General features: G+C 42.9%; 1 protein-coding gene across 5 annotated transcripts; it reads left to right on the forward strand.

Annotated features, from left to right (window-relative positions):
- Positions 1–8154: 8154 nt before the first annotated feature.
- On the forward strand, positions 8155–19679 carry piwil1 (piwi-like RNA-mediated gene silencing 1). 5 transcript variants are annotated; one of them, XM_046345339.1, is made up of 21 exons: positions 8155–8292; positions 8974–9058; positions 9248–9335; positions 9487–9615; positions 9781–9995; positions 10419–10540; positions 10694–10774; positions 10885–11082; positions 15899–16007; positions 16095–16221; positions 16338–16455; positions 16529–16643; positions 16810–16997; positions 17130–17202; positions 17317–17517; positions 17629–17732; positions 17876–17946; positions 18151–18304; positions 18409–18534; positions 18624–18771; positions 18945–19679. In XM_046345339.1, the coding sequence occupies exons 2-21, from the start codon at positions 8990–8992 to the stop codon at positions 19059–19061; spliced, it is 2553 nt and encodes an 850-aa protein (XP_046201295.1). In that variant the 5' UTR covers positions 8155–8292; positions 8974–8989; the 3' UTR covers positions 19062–19679. The 5 variants fall into 5 exon arrangements, with proteins under 5 accessions (XP_046201295.1, XP_046201292.1, XP_046201293.1 ...); XM_046345336.1 differs by having other exon boundaries at positions 8156–8292; positions 9236–9335; XM_046345337.1 differs by having other exon boundaries at positions 8173–8296; positions 9236–9335.
- The last annotated feature ends 477 nt before the right edge of the window (positions 19680–20156 follow it).

Below are 20156 nucleotides of genomic sequence, written 5' to 3' on the forward strand. Positions count from 1 at the left end.
TTTGTTTCTTTGTTCACAACAGGAGTGGGAAGGAGCAGCTACTAGTTCTGATATTGATGATACTTTAATTGACTTAGAGATGTTACAACCAATAATGTGTTTTGGTAGTTTGTACTGTACAACTCCCCTTTGTCAATGTGGAGTAGATGTGATGTTTTGGGACAAACAGGGATGAAAGCCCAGGGTCCTGTGGCTAATGAGATACTGAGGCAGTAAGAATTATGCTTTTAATTACTACCCAGGCATTGTCTAAAGGGGGGATTGCTGAAGAGCATGCTGTGTGTCTTAGGTTGGGAGTTCAGACCCATGCCAGTCATGCTGTGGCTTCCCCCCTTTGATGCTCACTTCCCTGGGATTTTCTTCCCCCCTCCTGCTTATTAGCTTCTTGCAGCACGATGCTTCAGTGCACCTTTGTTCAAGCCCATGCTTTGGACAAAGACAGGCATAACGACTGAAATCTCAACTTCAAACCCCCAGACAGTTTCAGCAGTGCAGATAGCAACTTAATCTTTTGTGGAAATGAAATCAGTGGCTCTCCCATTGTGTGATGGCTCTTGGCCGACTCCCGAGGAGAGGAGATGAGATAAATTGTGTGTGTTTGGGTATAGGAGGAAATTCTCAAATCACTAGTGCTGGGTATTTGAAATGACAAAAATATGATTGCTTCCTAGTAATGTCAGCATGTAACATGCAATTAACAAAAAACAATATCACTAAAAATAACCCCAAAATCCAACTGGTTAGTAAGAACCTAGTGATAAGGTCCTTTATGAACAAAGAACCTAGTGAAGATCGACACCCCTGTTGAGACACCCCTGTAAGAGAGGAATATACTGTACATGCAAAGGCAGGCAGGCAGGCAGGCAGGCAGGCAGGCAGGCAGGCAGGCAGGCAGGCAGGCAGGCAGGCAGGCAGGCAGGCAGGCAGGCAGGCAGGCAGGCAGGCAGGCAGGCAGGCAGGCCATGTGAATCCACCAACCCTCTCCTCTTCCAGAGCCCAGCAGGAGGGTGTTGCTAAGCGTCTGCTCTCTGTTCCCCTGAAGCCCAGCTGTGGCCCAGCACTTTGTTGACTTTTGAAAGATCACATGTCTCTGAGGCTCGCTCCAAGGGGCTCCAAGGGGCACAACCTCTGTAGGACACTGCTCTGGTCAGCATGGGCTGGTCAGCATGTGCCCCCTCCTCCTACTGCCAAGCTGGCTAAAGTTTACACATGTGGAGTTAAGCCAAAAACACAAGGTTCACTACAGCATATAGCTCCTGTTACTATCTGTTGTTTGGTATCTATGAAATGAGTCAGATACTTCCTTGTCTTTGGTGTCTGACTAGTAGCATGACTGGTGGAACAAACTAACTTACAGAAGTGTGTGATGTTTACATTTCACATCTTCGCAGACAGATGACAATTATCTAATGATACAAATGTATTTCCATTCACTGAACTGAGGATCGCACTCTTTCTCCATCAACAAGCAACATTCAAAACATGTTGTTCAATCCTGAAAAGAGTCAAGCCTCTAGGCTGAATGAGATCTTTGTTATCAAACCCAGAGGAAACAACATTTGCCAAATAAGAAGGAATTTGAATTTGAAGGGGAGAGTTTCCTCGGTACTAATCTGGGTTAGGGGAAGTATGGGTAAGGGTCATTATTTCAACAAACAGAAGAGAAGGAATTATCAAGGCCATGGCGGGGGTTTTGTTAAGTGTCTTGCCATATATAATGTAAACACCCAATTTAAGTACTATACTTTCCTACAAATGTCTGTAGACAGTATGCTGCCCTTCCCATTTTAAGAATTACACCTATACCCCGTTTATGAATTACTTGTCCAGGTTAGTCCATTTCCAAGACCAATATGTCTCCAATAGTTGTAATCCCTATAATTTGTGCAATTCAAGTGTTTAACCTACATGCTTAACACACAATGATGTTCTGGAAGGGGAATATCCATTGAAGTCAAGTAGCAGACTCCTTCTCTCTGACCTGGCTCTCACACCAAGCTAGTGCACACATCTTATTAAAGGGTGGAGCTATAGTGTGTGTGCTTGCTGCAACCGGTTAACAACAAAAGACAGAGACACACAATTTCCCAGCCAATTAAACAGTCAAGGTCCATTAACTTCTATTTCCTCATTCCTGAATCATTTCGAAGTTATGGATAATATGAGGATGCATGTGAGCTCCAACCAACCTTTCTACTCAGGGCATAGCCAATCAGCATGTCACCCTGAGTGTGTGCTGAAAGCTGAATTCTGTCATGACAGTTGAGTGTCACCCTAGCCTTCCAACTTGCATGGTAAACACTGGACTCAATATCAACCCCTCATAAACTGCCCTGTTATTAGACATGAGTCTTGCCCTTGTGGCTCTTATGCCATGTTAAGTATGATTAACAGCAGCACCATGTCAAAACAGAAGAAATTGCCCCTATTTCCACATTCATTCAATCACTTCAAAGCCCCTCTTCATCTAGAAAATAGTTAATAGAATTTGACTCTTTGTAAGTGTGTCATCCTGTATTTAATGATTCAATTTAACTCTGGGCATTTCCATGGCCCTCAGTCATAATGATCGCATGCGTCAGAAACTGTATTCGAATTCATCTGTGATCCCTTTGAGTATATATATTGGTGAGAACAACTCAGAGATGTTTATCATCACAAGATGATGGATATGATAAGATTACAGCAAGTGGTAATAGTGGTGCTGCTTTTACTAATCTCTGACTGCTAGGGAAAAGACAGTCTGTTCTTTCCCATTTCTCTTTGACGCCCTCATGCTTGTCCTCTTTGTTTTACAGTTGATATATTTGCCTTTGATATTTTGATTTACTGTTCCATCGTTTGCGATGTGTGGCACGGTTTCTGAATGGGACAACTTCAAACTAAATGTGTTGAGGGGGAAATGTGGAAAGAATGTCCATCACAGTCATCATCCTCTAGGGGATCTCTATCTTACTCTCCATTTGTTTCCACTTACTGGAGTTCAAAGAATGTTCCTACTTTTTGGTCAAGGCTGCATTTAATGGAGATAATGGTATAGTTTAGTAAAATTAAAGATTAAAGGCAGAAACATTTCAATCTATCAGAGAGCAAGAACCCTTTCCATGGATTTAACTCTTTTGGGGGAAGAAACCATCTTTCAGCAGTCTTCTACATGATGACTCAGCTTGACTGTGGCTTTGTAGAAGAACAGAGATAAGGAAGGATGGAGGATTCAAGACATATGTAAAGCCTTATATTGAGCTGGTTATAGTACCTTTTGTGGTGCGGTATACATACTATATGGTGCTATTTGATTAATCCATTTGTTTAGAGGACATGGGTGTGTGGGTAAGGGAAGTGAGGTCAAGTCAGGTAAACAGTGTGTGTGTGTGTGTGTGTGTGTGTGTGTGTGTGTGTGTGTGTGTGTGTGTGTGTGTGTGTGTGTGTGTGTGTGTGTGTGTGTGTGTGTGTGTGTGTGTGTGTGTGTGTGTGTGTGTGTGTGTGTGTGTGTGTGTGTGTGTGTGTGTGTGTGCGTTCGTGCGTGCGTGTGTGCATGCGTATGTGAGTGCGTACCATTTTACCGAGGGATCGCATTGATGCTGAGCAGATTAAGTTCCACAGCAGGCAATAGAGTAATCTAATTTCCTAGCCCGCTTACTGATATCATGCCACTGTATCCTTATTATTCAGAATCCCCTCTTGTTCTACATTTCCAATCAAGTGTAGGAGCTCAATAGGTCCACTGCTATTGTGACCCTGCTTTGTTAGCATATTTTTGTCCAAATGGGGACAGTAAGTCAGGGAGAAATAGTGCTAGCCATGATGTTTGGACAGACACACAACTATTGCATGTTTCGAGTCAGAAACACCCAAAATAACTATCACAATGATGATGATGATCACTATGATCATTCATTTTCAAACAACAAAACCAATTTGGTATGCAGTCCTAATGTACTGTACATTCCGTGTTTCTCTTGGAGGAAGGCTCCTACTCATTTGTGTTGGTCCTGGATAGACTCTCAGTGGTTGATTAGTGTAAGTGTGGGATCCACACTGCTGGACCAGTTTGAAGCCTGAAGCACATTTATCATCGTCCCTGGCAGGGTGTACCTTTCTCTGCCTCGCACTGCTCATTTGCAGCTCGCTCTCTGCCTCGCACTGCTCATCTTGCAGCTCGCTCTCTGCCTCGCACTGCTCATCTTGCAGCTAGCTCTCTGCCTCGCACTGCTCATCTTGCAGCTAGCTCTCTGCCTCGCACTGCTCATCTTGCAGCTCGCTCTCAGCCTCGCACTGCTCATCTTGCAGCTCCCGCTCTGCCTCGCACTGCTCATCTTGCAGCTAGCTCTCTGCCTCGCACTGCTCATCTTGCAGCTCGCTCTCAGCCTCACACTGCTCATCTTGCAGCTCGCTCTCTGCCTCGCACTGCTCATCTTGCAACTCGCTCTCAGCCAGGCACTGCTCATCTTGTTGCTCTCTCTCAGCCAGGTACTGCTCATCTTGCAGCTCTCTCTCAACCAGGCACTGCTCATCTTGCAGCTCGCTCTCTGCCTCGCACTGCTCATCTTGCAGCTCGCTCTCAGCCTCGCACTGCTCATCTTGCAGCTCGCTCTCAGCCTCGCACTGCTCATCTTGCAGCTCGCTCTCTGCCTCGCACTGCTCATCTTGCAGCTCGCTCTCTGCCTCGCACGGCTCATCTTGCAGCTCGCTCTCTGCCTCGCACTGCTCATCTTGCAGCTCGCTCTCTGCCTCGCACTGCTCATCTTGCAGCTCGCTCTCTGCCTCGCACTGCTCATCTTGCAGCTCGCTCTCTGCCTCGCAATGCTCATCTTGCAGCTCGCTCTCAGCCTCGCACTGCTCATCTTGCAGCTCGCTCTCTGCCTCGCACTGCTCATCTTGCAGCTCGCTCTCTGCCTCGCACTGCTCATCTTGCAGCTCGCTCTCTGCCTCGCACTGCTCATCTTGCAGCTCGCTCTCTGCCTCGCACTGCTCATCTTGCAGCTCGCTCTCTGCCTCGCACTGCTCATCTTGCAGCTCGCTCTCTGCCTCGCACTGCTCATCTTGCAGCTCGCTCTCTGCCTCGCAATGCTCATCTTGCAGCTCGCTCTCAGCCTCGCACTGCTCATCTTGCAGCTCGCTCTCTGCATCGCACTGCTCATCTTGCAGCTCGCTCTCTGCCTCGCACGGCTCATCTTGCAGCTCGCTCTCTGCCTCGCACTGCTCATCTTGCAGCTCGCTCTCTGCCTCGCACTGCTCATCTTGCAGCTCGCTCTCTGCCTCGCACGGCTCATCTTGCAGCTCGCTCTCTGCCTCGCACTGCTCATCTTGCAGCTCGCTCTCTGCCTCGCACGGCTCATCTTGCAGCTCGCTCTCTACCTCGCACTGCTCATCTTGCAGCTCGCTCTCTGCCTTGCACTGCTCTCCTTGCTTTTCATTATTTACCTTTAATTTTCGTTTCCTTTTTGGCTTTGGCCTTTGTTGTTGTTGTTGTTGTTTAAGGGAAGGGGTGGTGTTTGAAGGAAACGTTTTCTTCCCAAAGAAGCCCTTAAAAGTATGTGTCTGATGTCTTATCATTGGAGTGAAAGGTGATATGATAGATACAAATATTTTCAGAAGCCACACCACTGTTTATCATTTGGAGCTACTGTTAAAATACATTCCAGCTTCAATTTGAAGTAGTTTTTTCCGTCTCATGGTTGGCCAATCTAGCTACCCCAAATACCAAGTAGAATTTGAGGGAAATGTGTATTTGCTTGTATAGGCTAATGCTCATTGAGAAGAAGGGCATTACTCCCTTCAGATGTAAGATGGGTGTGATTATGATCTTGTAATAATTTACTTTGTTACTCCAAGTGAAGAAGTTCTAAAGACAAAAAAACTGCCGAACTGTTCTATAAAAGAAAAGGGTCTTGTTGCTCAAAGGAGAAGGTAGTTTTATGACACCTTCCCAGAGGGGCCCGCTTTACGTTTCCAGATGTTCAATTAGCACTTTCTATGGAGCATTTACCTCTCATTTGCATTTAACTGGCCCATCATCAACGTTTTACACATTGTCTTTTAAAAGACAAACACTATACAGAGTTATGTTTGTGTGTTGTTTTTCCCTTGTTTGTTGTGTGTGTGTGTGTGTGTGTGTGTGTGTGTGTGTGTGTGTGTGTGTGTGTGTGTGTGTGTGTGTGTGTGTGTGTGTGTGTGTGTGTGTGTGTGTGTGTGTGTGTGTGTGTGTGTGTGTGTGTGTGTGTGTGTGTGTGTGTGTGTCCATTAAGTGGTCCAGTGGCTTTTTAATTTATTTATAATAAGGGATTGACGAAAATAAGTTATGATACTTACGTAGGATAAAGCACTAAATTAATGTTGATGACACTGACACCCCCTCTCCCTCTTCTGTCTATCCTCTCTCTCCATTCTCTCTCATTAGTGCTAGAGGCGTCACAACAGACCCTGGTTCGATCCCGGGCTGTATCACAACCGACCGTGATCGGGAGTACCATAGGGCGGCGCACAATTGGCCTAGTGTCGTCTAAGTTAGGGGAGGGTTTGGTCGGGGTAGGCCGTCATTGTAAATACGAATGAGATTTTAACTGACTTGCCTAGTTAAATAAAGTTTAATTAAAACAAATAAAGTCATCTCTCTCCCTTTTGTCAGGCAGGTAAACAGTGACTGGAGCAATTCCTCTCAGACTGGTCCCTCAGGTCTGAATCAGTTATCACTCTTAGATCTCAGACATGAAAGACTTGCGTACATCTTCCTCAAAATGGCAACTTATTTTCTAATGGATAAAGGGTGAGATGGGAAAGGGGAGGAAGGGTGAGAGAAGAAATGTTGACATTTATTTTAGCCCCCTTGAAAGAACGTGAAAGAGAAATAAAAGTGACTGTCACAGAATCATTAACATATTTTTTATCAATGTCACGAGGCGCTCTGAAAGAAGAAAAGGAATGGTCCATCCCAGTCTTTAGGCCGGTTCTGGCCTCCAGTAACTATGGGTGAGTACTTAGTACATGATGGTCTGTTTTCCCACTAGAGCATGTAAAAACCAATGTAAGAAGGAAGTCATTAAACAAATTATGCACAGTAATGTTTGATAGAAGCAAGAGAGATTGTTCCTATGAAAAGAACAATGGGCATACAGAATTAGGAGGGATGACAGTGGCAAAGTTGAGGTATCACAGCTAGATGATTGGAGGCTGGGCTGCAAGGAAAAAAACTTCAGGCTCTGTTAAAAGTTTCACTATCCATGCTTCCTCATTATTCTTTGCTTACGAAAACAGCTCATCAAAATCTGAGATGATGCAAGCACAACACTAACATCAGCAGCAATTTATCGGGAAATCGCACAACCCCTAGATCACTTTTCCTTTGAACATCCAGAGGAAATTAGATACATGTCCATCCAGAATCCATGTTGAGCAATGTGCTCCCCCCGAAAGAGGCATTTCCCATTGATCTAGTCAACATCAAAACAAATCATGGTGATGAAACAGACCAAAGTGGCACAGTAGGGGGACTTCTACCAAGTATAATCTCTGACAGTATCAAAACACATCTCTGAGTTTAAGGCTAGATTCTGATAAATAAATTAGGGATTAGCTATGGAATAAATTATAATTCCAGATTATTGGACTAAATTGGATACTTAATTCTGAATCGCACAACACATCCAAACACAAGACAATTCTTATGTTATTAATTATAGGGCATGAGTAGTGAGTAGGCCTGATATAATTTAAGATGATATGTGTTCCTTGTGTTTTTGAATGACACCATCATGTGTATTATGATGACAAAAATGTGTTTTATGATGTCAACAAGATAAGAGTTTATTTTCTAGAAATTATAAAATTATGTCTAGATTATAATCAGGTAGTCTACTAGGCCGATGTATAGACATGGGTTTATGTCGGTTTGTGTAGTTGCCAGGCCTGTACTTTATCTCCATCTGGTGGATATTTGTAAGATTGCAGCTGGCAGGTGCAAGAGGTATACTGAAAACGTTCAAGGTCGTGAAGATCACTCCGCTTATTATCTTTCTATTCCAAAAATAGATATCTTTCTCTCCTCCGTTTTGAACATATGTATAGTTAGAATTTTTTGATCCATTTTTTTCTTAAAAACAAACACATTTCATCCAATTAGTAAAATATGTATTAAAATAAGATGTTTCGCGTTGAACTGTTGCTCATTTCAGTCGCAAATTTGACGAGCGTAGTAATACTTTGAAGTGAGAAGACGTAGGTCTACATACTGCGTTCAAGCAAGACAAAAGTTTAATCGCAGCTGCTGATTCGTTCTTTGACTAGGTTGAGTTTGTAAGTAGGTAGAAATATTGATATCGTATTTACATAAATCACAAAATATTCTGATAGACATTAAGTGTATACATTAACTTCATGTGAATAATGGAATCTGTTAATTTACATTAATTGAATTTTGTACGTTAAATGCTGTCAACTTATGTTACTGCGCTTAACGTTCGTTAGCTAGAAAATGTTGGCTGGCTAGCTAAACAACATTCACGCTGGGCTTTTTTAGACATCACGAAAACTCATCGTGTTAGCTTGTTGAAAATAAGTTGTAATGGAACGTGTTTTTTTCCCGCAAGTTAATGTGCAAAGATAGTTAGCTGTCACTCCAATGCTAAGCTAGCTAAACGAGCTTTAAGGGGCCATGTGCCTGCCATGCATTTTTTTACTTCATTGTGGAAGTAGCTAGCCAGCCACTTCCCAGCGCGTGGTTTTAACTTTGTCAACCAATTTGTCTTTTCACTATTTGTGGTTGAAATCATTCTAAAAGTTGGCTACAGGTCCTGTTTTTGTTGGCCTAGCGAGGCTTTGGCAAGTAAAGTACTTGTGTTGCAAGTGACTTTAATGTATGTACTTAAACTTGGTTGACACTATTAGCGACCTAAACCAGCTATCTTACAAGCAACATAGTTAACAAAATATTTTAGTAAATGGGTAAATTCTTTGCAATAACACTGTCTTCTCCAGGTTTTAGAAACTGAAAATGACTGGCCGTGCACGAGCACGATCAAGGGGCCGAGCGCGCGGTCAAGAGACCGCGGCACCTGGCGTGGTTAGTCTGCATGAGCAACTAGTTAATATGCTATCTGTTAACTAGGGCCTGGAGTAGTCCATTTTAACACTTTCGTTTTGACGAAATAATTAAAGTACTTGAATCTTAAGGTGTTTGTTAATCTAATGTAAGAAATTACAGTTGTCTTATCTTATATAAGTCTGATCTTACCTGCAGACACCCTTTCAGGAGACAGCACGAGAAGCTCCCCCCTCTGAGGGTGAGCTTGTGGGTCGAGGAAGACAGAGAACTGCCCCAGGGGCTGTGTCCTCTGAAGGTGCTGTGCGCTTTCCCTCTGGATCATCTAATATGACATTAACTCTCAAAACAATTGACTATGGATAGCTGAATTTAATGAAAATGGAAAAAATGCTGTGCATACATTTGCAATGAACGCTGACTTAAATCATTTGTGTTTTTTTTCACAGCCGTTATTCAGATATCTGCAGGGTTTCAGCAGGTGAAGATCGGAGAGAGAGGTGGACGGCGTCGTGACTTTCATGATGCAGGAATCAACACCAGGCAGGCCATGGAGCATGTGAGAGAGTCCAAGTCTGGTGTGTAAATGGCTTATGACTACATGGTTTCAGGATTTGCCACGATACATCTTTATTTTTATTTTAAACAAAGTGTTACTGAGCTAAATCATTTAGTAAAGATTTAAAAAATCAAATTGCCCTGGCTGCAGTCAGGTTTAACGGTAACCTTTGGTATTTCCTCAGGTTTATCTGGTTCTCCCATTGAGCTGAAAGCCAACTTCTTCAAGATCCTGTCCCGCCCTCAGTGGGTGCTGTACCAGTACCATGTGGACTTCAAGCCCGTCATGGAGTCACGGCGCCTACGTTCTGCCCTCATGTATCAGCATGAGGAAACACTAGGCAAAGCTCGCACTTTTGATGGAGCCCTCCTCTTCCTGCCTCACAAACTGCACAACACGGTACAGTACACTGGAGGGCACTATTCTTCTGGTGGCTTTATATAGTTATGTAATTTAGTACTAACTTCTTATGTAACATGGGATTTACAGTTAAAGGTGCAATATGCAGAAATCGCTCTGCCATTTCCTGATTGCTAAAATTCTAATAGTTTTCTTAATTTCAGTTTGACAAAACAATAATCATTGTATCATCTAAACCACTGAAATATTTTAAAATACCAAAATATTATATTGTACAAAACCGAAACTAAGACTCAAACTTTCTATGTGAATTTGATTGGGGGTGCCCAAAAAGTTACATATTGCAGCTTTAAGTTTCTGTTAAAAAACAAAGGCTGTTTGGCACCTAGGTGCTTTTTAGACTTAAATTAATACATGATTATAAATCTTCTGGGTCTTTAGATACACATTTTTTGTTTATAGGAGACTGTGCTGTACAGTGAGACCAGAATGGGTGAGAAAGTCCAGATCACTGTCACTCTGACCAATGAGCTGCCCCCCACTTCTCCAGTGTGCCTGCAGTTCTACAACATCATCTTCAGAAGGTCAGAACACTCACTGAAGGGTCATTGTTGTGTTCACAGCTTTGCGTTTCAAAACTCTTAAAATAATATTCCATGTCTATAAAATAGGGGACAGTGACCCTAGCTGTGGCTCTACTCCATCATTGCCTAACAGTTGTCTGTTCTTGTTTTCAGAGTACTGAGGATGCTGAACATGCAGCAGATTGGACGCCATTACTACAACCCAACAGACCCACTCAACATCCCACAGCACAGGTCTGTATTTCACTAGCCTCAACAGTGGAATCTATGGAGACTAGAGAACCAGAATTAAGCAATATGATGTGTTTTGTTGTTTTTCACTGTGTGCTGTGCGTGTTCTTCAGGCTGACCATCTGGCCCGGCTTTACTTCCACCATCCTCCAGTACGAGTCCAGCATCATGCTGTGCACAGACGTGAGCCACAAGGTACTGCGCAGTGAGACGGTGCTCAGCTTCATGATGGGCCTCAGGCAGCAGAGTGGAGATCAGCGCTTCCCAGAGGCCTGCACCAAGGAGCTGGTAGGACTCATCGTCCTCACCAAGTAAGACCCATTACTATAGTGCCTTCAATACTTAACTACAGGAGTCTAATTGGATGAAATCCTAAATCTGTGAATCTTGGCATAGGGAACAACTGCTTGAAAAGTGTTATCCCTTTACACTTCTGGGAATTGGCCTATATGGATAGGGCTGAATTGAAAATTTTCTTACAGAATAAATATGGATAACATATGCATAGCCATGGTAGCAATTGAAAGGGAACAGTTTATAGATAATGGGGAAATTATTAGACCGAAGGTGAGTACACAACAGTTCAACTGGCACAAGACTAAATCCAAACATTACACTGTTGATTTGACAATTTCTGTACTTTTCACATTTGTTGATAACAATCTGAAAATCCTCTGGATACATTCAGTAACATAAGACTTCCTGGAAAATGTGGAGTAGGTGTGACATATGACCAACAAATTACAAGGGTTTGAGTGAGAGGACTAACTGGTGTCTCCAAGTAGCCACACACCTTTCCAAAGTGTGTACAGTTTCAATGCACTTTTAGGACTTAAAAGTGAACAGGGAGTACAGGAGGGTGTTGAGCATGTACCCTTGTGGGACCTTTGTGTTAAAGAGCAGGGTAGTGGAGATGTTGCCTACATTCAACAATAATGTACATTTTTGAACTCTCATAACTGTGCCGTTGACGAACTGGAGCATTCACATTTGTAGTTTACTTTGGAACACAACTCTGCATCCCCACCATCACACAGTTACTGTTTACGCAATCCAAAAACAGTGCATTATAAATTGCAATCTAGGTCAGGTGGGCATGATTTGAAAGTTTGTTCTATTGACAACATTACTAGCAAAGTTATAAAATAGGATCTTAGTGTTACTGTTTACGCAATCCAAAAACAGTGCATTATAAATTGCAATCTAGGTCAGGTGGGCATGATTTGAAAGTTTGTTCTATTGACAACATTACTAGCAAAGTTATAAAATAGGATCTTAGTGTTACGCTTTCGCAAGGCAATTCAAAAATAAAATATATTTTTTAATGTAAATTTTGAATCTACACACAATACCCCAACATGACAAAGGAAAACATTTTTTTTTTTTTTGTGCGCAAATGTATTAAGAATTTAACTCACATTTATATAAGTGTTCAGACCCTTTACTCAGTACTTTGTTGAAGCACCTTTGGCAGCGATTACAGCCTTGAGTCTTCTTGGGTAGGACGCTACAAGCTCGACACACCTGTATTTGGGGAGTTTGTTCCAATTCTTCTCTGCAGATCCTCTCACACGCTGTCAGGTTGAATGGGGAGCGTCACTGCACAGCTATTTTCAGGTCTCTCCAGAGATGTTAGATCAGGTTCAAGTCCGGCCTCTAGCTTGGCCATTCAATGACATTCAGAGACTTATTCCGAAGCCACTCCTGCATTGTCTTGGCTATGTGCTTAGTGTCGTTGTCCTGTTGGAAGGTAAACCTTCGCCCCAGTCTGAGGTCCTGAATACCCTGGAACAGGTTTTCATCAAGGGTTTCTCTGTACTTTTCTCCGTTCATCTTTCCCTTGATCTTGATTAGTCTCCTGGTCCCTGCTGCTGGAAAAACATCCCCACAGCATGATGCTGCCACCACCATGCTTCACCGTAAGGATGCTATTGGCTAGGTGATGAGCGGTGGCTGGTTTCTTCCAGACGTGACGCCAAAGAGTTCAATCTTGGTTTCATCAGACCAGAAAATTGTGTTTCTCATGGTCTGAATCCCGTTTAGGTGCCTTTTGGCAAACTCCAAGTGGGCTGTCATGTGCCTTTTACTAGTGCAGCCAGCTCTAGGAATAGTCTTGGTGGTTCCAAACTTATTCCATTTAAGCATTTTTTCAATTTTATTTATTTAACCTTTGTTTAACTAGGCAAGTCAGTTAAGAACATATTTGTATTTACAATGACAACCTAGGAACAGTGGGTTAACTGCCTTGTTCAGGGGCAGAATGACAGATTTTTACCTTGTCAGCTTGGGGATATGATCTCACAACCTTCAGGTTAATGGTGCAACGCTCTAACCACTAGGCTACCCGCCACCCCTGAATGATGGAGACCCTTGTGTTCTTGGGGACCTTCAATGTTGCTGACGTTTTTTGTACCCTTCCTCAGATCTGTCACTCGACACAATCTCAGAGCTCTATGGACAATTCCTTAGACCTCATTAATTAGTTTTTACTCTGACATGCACGGTCAGCTGTGGGACCTTCTATAGACAAGTGTGTGCCTTTCCAAATCATGTCCAATCAATTTAATTTACCACAGAAAGAGTCAAATTAAGTTGGAGAAATATATCAATGATGATCAATGGAAACACGATGCACCGAGCTCAGTTGAGTCTCATAGCAAAGGGTCTAAATACTTATGTACAGTTGAAGTCGTAAGTTCACATACACCTTAGCCAAATACATTTAAACTCAGTTTTTCACAATTCCTGACATTTAATACTAGTAAATATTCCCTGTTTTAGGTCAGTTAGGATCACCACTTTATTTTAAGAATGTGAAATGTGAGAATAATAGTTGAGTGAGTGATTTATTTCAGCTTTTATTTATTTCATCACATTCCCAGTGGGTCAGAAGTTTACATGCACTCAATTAGTATTTGGTTGTATTGCTTTTAAATTGTTGAACTTGGGTCAAGGTTTTCTGGTAGCCTTCCACTAGCTTCCCACAATAAGTTGGGTGAATTTTGGCCCATTCCTCCTGACAGAGCTGGTGTAACTGAGTCAGGTTTGTAGGCCTCCTTGCTCGCACAAGCTTTTTCTGTTCTGCCCACACATTTTCTATGGGATTGAGTTCAGGGCTTTGTGAGGGCCACTCCAATACCTTGACTTTGTTGTCCTTAAGGCATTTTGCCACAACTTAGGAAGTATGCTTTGGGTTTATTGTCCATTTCGAAGACCCATTTGTGACCAAGCTTTAACTTCTTGATTCACCCATCCCTTTAGCGGGATCATTTTCATCAACACCCGCTGAATTGTAGCACTTCAAATTAAATTACTAAAAATATTTAATTTTCATGAAATCACAAGTGCAATATAGCAAAACACAGCTTAGCTTGTTGTTAATCCACCTGGCGTGTCAGATTTCAATACAGCTTTTCGGCGAAAGCATAACAAGCGTTTATGTAAGAACATCTCTCAGTAGACAAAATATTACAAACACTAGCCGCCAAGTAGATTGGCCACGAAAGTCAGAAAATCAATAGATTAAATCGCTTACCTTAGATGATCTTCGGATGTTTGCACTCACGAAACTCCCAGTTACACAATAAATGTTCCTTTTGTTCCATAAAGATTATTTTAATATCCAAAATAGCTCCATTTGTTTGACGCGTTATGTTCAGAAATCCACAGGCTCGAGCGGTCACGACATCGCAGACAAATTCCAAATAGTATCCGTAATGTCCACAGAAACATGTCAAACATTTTTTATAATCAATCCTTAGGTTGTTTTTAAAATATATAATCGATAATATACCAACTGGGACTGTCGCTTTTTCAATAGAAGAGGGAGAGACGATGGCTGCCCCACTCTGTTGTGCAAGCAAAACTCTGCGAACACCCAGCTATCCACTCACGCGATGTTATCTTTCTCTCTCATTTTTCAAAATAAAAGGCTGAAACTATGTCTAAACACTGTTGACACCTTGAGGAAGCCATAGGAAAATGAATACTTTTTTCTATTTTGTGTTTTCTATCCTAATCTGACTATTATATGCATATTCTAGTTTCTGGGCCTGAGAAATAGGCAGTTTCAAATGGGTACGTTTTTTGTTTATGTTGCCAAAAACAAAAATCCTGCCCCCTACACTCAAGAAGTTAACCTCCTGACTGATGTCTTGAGATGTTGCTTCAATATATCAACTTAATTTTCCTACCTCATGGTGCTATCTATTTTGTGATGTGCACAAAAAAAAATTACTTGTGTTATTTATGCACAAAGTAGATGTCCTAACTGACTTGCCAAAACTATAGTTTGTTAACAAATTTTTTTTGGAGTGGTTGAAAAACGAGTTAATGTAAACTTCTGTTTTCGCGTCGTCTTTATGGGGTATTGCATGTAGATTGAGAGAACAATTATTGTATACATTTTAGAATACGGCTGTAACATAACAAAATGTAGATACAGTGCCATGCGAAAGTATTCGGGCCCCCTTGAACTTTGCGACCTTTTGCCACGTTTCAGGCTTCAAACATAAAGATATAAAACTGTATTTTTTTGTGAAGAATCAACAAGAAGTGGGACACAATCATGAAGTGAAACGACATTTATTGGATATTTCAAACTTTTTTAACAAATCAAAAACTGAAATTGGGCGTGCAAAATTATTCAGCCCCTTTACTTTCAGTGCAGCAAACTCTCTCCAGAAGTTCAGTGAGGATCTCTGAATGATCCAATGTTGACCTAAATGACTAATGATGATAAATACAATCCACCTGTGTGTAATGAAGTCTCCGTATAAATGCACCTGCACTGTGATAGTCTCAGAGGTCACAGTGATGTTGAACATTAACACTATATATGCACATTTGTTTGGCTGTGTTTTTATAATCCTCAACGTCTCATTTTTCAAAATACGTAGTCATCAATTTACAGCATTTCCCTCACTCAAACAAGAAAAACATGTTGGTCTGACGTCATGTATAGCATGTTAGTGGCTAACTCTGCCATTTTTCAACCACGAGTACGAGTGTAAAGGGCTATGGTCTTTGCTTCCATGTATTTCACTTTTGATAACATGTTAAGATTCTGCCATGGGTAACAATGACATGAATCAACAATGGAAAATTATCATGCATCATTTCCCTTAGGTACAACAACAAAACCTACAGGATTGATGACATTGCGTGGGACCATACTCCCAACAACACATTCAAGAGGGGAGACTCTGAGATTTCTTTCAAAGACTACTACAAGGCAGTAGGTTTTGTCCCACACACACGCGTATGAGCTGTTGTCACTTAATGGAACCTTGACTGAACTAATGGTGGTTTAATGTCTCTTCAGCAATATGGTCTGGACATCACTGACGGCAACCAGGTGCTTCTGATCAGCCATATGAAGAAGATTGGTCCTTCTGGAGGACCACCCCAAGGGCCAGCCATGCTTGTCCCAGAGTTCTGCTACCTCACAGGTACCACTGACTATAACAAAACACTGCAAATGTTTTTTAAGTGTTAAATGTACTGTCGTGCCAGGTATTACGTGATCAAACCACAACTTTTGGCTTTTGTGTGTCTTATTTAAAAGGCCTGACTGACAAGATGCGTGCTGACTTCAACATCATGAAGGACCTGTCCACCCACACCAGACTGACCCCAGAGCAGAGGGAGGGGCGGCTCAACCGCTTCGTTGGGAACATCCACCAGTAAGTTTAATGTCTGTGGTTTCTATTCCCTTTTTTGATTGATTACAATACTGATCATCTCTTTATTTTGCAGGAACACGGAGGCCCAGACAGAGCTGAATACCTGGGGACTCAACTTTGACAACAAACTCCTGAGCCTCACAGGCAGGGTCCTCCCTGCGGAAAGGATTGTGCAGGGATCCAGAACGGTATATAATCCAACACAAAATCAAAGTTTTAGTGTTGTTTATATCAGAATATGGGGGTGGGGCGTCTTCCTGCACTTTCCTGATTTAACAGGTTAACATTCAATGTTTAAAGTATGGTATTTTCAGCAGATGTAATATAACTGCTATTTCTTGTATTTTCTCCTAGTATGAGTACAACCCCTGGCAAGCAGACTGGTCCAAGGAAATGAGAGGCATCCCACTGATCAGTTGCCGACCACTGGAGAACTGGTTAATGTTCTTCACCCGCAGGAACAATGATGTGGCCCAGGCCCTCCTGCAGACCCTCAACAAGGTCTCCACACCCCTGGGCATCCGCATGCAGAGGGCCATCATGTGAGTACACACACACAGAGAGTAAGATACAGAGAACTGCACTACCCAGTTGTATGGAATACCAAGTGAAGCCTTTCTCACCGGAGAAATGACTTGATGTCCCAGAGTTGACATAACATTGCATTCTTCCAGGGTGGAGTACGAGGACCGTCAGGAGTCTCTGCTCAGGGCCCTGCAGCAGAATGTTAAGAAGGAAACCCAGATGGTCAGTAGTCACTCAGCTAAAGTCTGGCTAAACATGACTGTCATGGTGTTATTACAAACATTTTGCAGCTATATGTCAGGAATCTATGTCAGTTGTGTTGGGTTCCTTCCTAAGGTGGTGGTGGTCCTGCCCAGCAACAGAAAGGACAAGTACGACAGTGTGAAGAAGTATCTGTGTGTGGACTGCCCCACACCCAGCCAGTGTGTGGTGGCCCGCACCCTCGCTAAACAACAGGCCCTCATGACCGTGGCCACCAAGATCGCCCTGCAGATTAACTGCAAGATGGGAGGAGAGCTGTGGAGCGTGGAGATCCCAGTAAGACACACGCACAAATCAAATGCATCCCATGTATTTCAATGGAAGAATGTGCCTATGCTAAGGCGTTACACTTGAAAGACATAACCACCTTACCTCCCTGTTTTACAGCTGAAGCAGCTGATGATTGTGGGAATTGACTGCTACCATGACACGGCTGCTGGCAAGAGATCAATTGGAGCTCTGGTGGCCAGTCTTAACCAGGGCATGTCCAGGTATGTGTCCTTATGGCCAGGAGGCATGCATGGACACTTTCCCAGCAGGTTTTTTTGCCAAGCTAAGAGTGTGATGGCAGAAGCTGATATTATGATGAATGAGTTAACAATTAAACTAACGGGACATACCTCTGATTTCCCAGGTGGTTCTCAAAGTGTGTGCTGCAGAACCGTGGACAGGAGATCATGGACGGACTCAAGGTGGCGCTGCAAGGTATGTTCAGTCAAATCAAACACTTGTTACATAAAAGGAACTATTAAAAGCTCACTTCCAAGTGTTTTTCTATGATTCATTTGAGCCAATTTAGTGTGTCACATTTGTGACAGCTTTTTCAAAGTCTAGGGCTGAAAGGGTTTTTATCCCTATTGAAGTTTGTGACCATGATCCCCAGTATCCTGACAGGAGGCTCTTTTCCAGGTGCCCTGAAGGCGTGGCTGAAGCACAACAACTGCCTGCCGTCACGTATCATTGTGTACAGAGACGGAGTGGGAGACGGGATGCTGCAGAGTGTGGTCAACTACGAGGTGCCACAGATCATGGAGTCCATCAAGACCATGGGACACGACTATGCGTAAGAGACAATCTATTCTAGAAACTCGCCACTGTATTGACTCCATTTCAATCACCAGTCATTCTATTGCTGATATTGTTCTTTCCTGTGTTACCCCCTCCTAGACCCAAACTAACCTTGGTGGTTGTGAAGAAGCGCATCAGTTCCAGGTTCTTTGCCCGCATTGATGGCAAGCTGACCAACCCTCCCCCTGGAACATGCATCGATACTGAGGTCACCCGCCCAGAATGGTACGATCACTGACGATGACTGATTTTTCAACCATGGAAATGTAATCATGTGTGACTACGTATCCTTATTGTCTGTCTTTCCATTTCAGGTACGACTTCTTCATTGTCAGCCAGGCCGTCCGCATGGGCAGTGTCTCCCCAACCCACTACAATGTGGTGTACGACAGCAGTGGACTGAAGCCTGACCACATGCAGCGACTGACCTACAAACTCTGCCACATGTACTACAACTGGCAGGTAGGCTGGATTCTCGTAGCTAGTTGTATTGCAAACATTCCTAGCTGAAGACTACTGCTTTATCATATTGGTTATTGATTGCTATATTGTTGAGTATTGTTTATTTCGGACACGATAGTAAGTAGTATATTGTGGGTATGCATGTCATTGGTTTTCTGTGTGCTTATCTCCAGGGAATCATCCGAGTGCCTGCACCCTGTCAATACGCCCACAAATTGGCCTTCCTGGTGGGCCAGAGCATCCACAGAGAGCCCAACATGAACCTGGATGACTTCCTTTACTACCTGTAAGAGAGTACAAGCTAACTAAAGAGCACACTGTTTGATTTTTGTTCAGGAAATTGACTGAATTTACTTAGGGGGTAAAGTGGTTCGGATATTCCCCCATTTACAGGAGAGTGAAAACATTTTTTTTTTTTTATACTTCAGCAATTTGATTATCTTCTGTTTTATGCTGTTTTATTTGAAAAAATATTTGTAGATGGTCATTGCAAAGTGTTTTATTTGTGTGACATGGTATGAGACTGTTTTGAGAAGTTTGCTACCTCAGCTTTTATTTTGGCTGTACAGTGCATTTGGAAAGTATTCAGACCCCTTGACTTTCTCCACATTGTTACGTTACAGCCATATGCTAAAAATGGATTAAATTGCTGTTTTTCTCAACAATTTACACGCAATACCTAATAATGACCATGCAAAAATATGTAAGTATTCAGACTCTTCACGCAGTACTTTGTGGAAGCACCTTTGGCAGCGAGTACAACCTCAAGACATCTTGGGGTTGACGTTACAAGCTTGGCACACCTGTATTTGGGGAGTTTCTCCCAATCTCTGCAGATCCTCTCAAGCTCTGTCAGGTTGGATGGGGAGCGTTATTGCATAGCTATTTTCAGGTCTCCAGAGATGTTCAACCAGGTTCAAGTCTGGGCTCTGGCTGGGCCACTCAAAGACAGAGGTTCTTGTCCCGAAGCCACATGTGCATTGTCTTGGCTGTGTGCTTAGGGCTGTTGTCCATTTGGAAGATGAACCTTCGCCCTAGTCTGAGGTCCTGAGCACTCTGGAGCAAGTTTTTATTGAGGATCTCTGTGAATCTTTGCCTTGATCCTGACTAGTCTCCCAGGCCCTGCCTTTGAAAAACATCCCCACAGCACGATGCTGCCACCACCACCATGCTTCACCGTAGGGATGGTGCCAGGTTTCCTCCAGACGTGAAGCTTGGCATTCAGGCCAAATAGATAAATCTTGGTATCATCAGACCCGAGAATGTTATTTCTCATGGTCCCAGAGTCCTTTAGGTGTCTTTTGGCAAACTCCAAGCGGCTGCTGCCTTTTACTGAAGAGTGGCTTCCATCTGGCATAAAGACCTAATTGGTGGAGTGCTGCAGA

Source organism: Oncorhynchus gorbuscha, linkage group LG04, assembly GCF_021184085.1.
Source record: "Oncorhynchus gorbuscha isolate QuinsamMale2020 ecotype Even-year linkage group LG04, OgorEven_v1.0, whole genome shotgun sequence".
Lineage (NCBI taxonomy): Eukaryota > Metazoa > Chordata > Actinopteri > Salmoniformes > Salmonidae > Oncorhynchus > Oncorhynchus gorbuscha.

Coding starts and splice junctions, on each gene's coding strand:
- piwil1 (XM_046345336.1), top strand. CDS start 8,990: ATGACTGGCCGTGCACGAGCACGATCAAGGGGCCGAGCGCGCGGTCAA. Junction 16,008..16,094: donor TCAAAGACTACTACAAGGCA/GTAGGTTTTGTC, acceptor ATGTCTCTTCAG/CAATATGGTCTGGACATCAC. Junction 18,535..18,623: donor GAGGTCACCCGCCCAGAATG/GTACGATCACTG, acceptor TTTCCATTTCAG/GTACGACTTCTTCATTGTCA.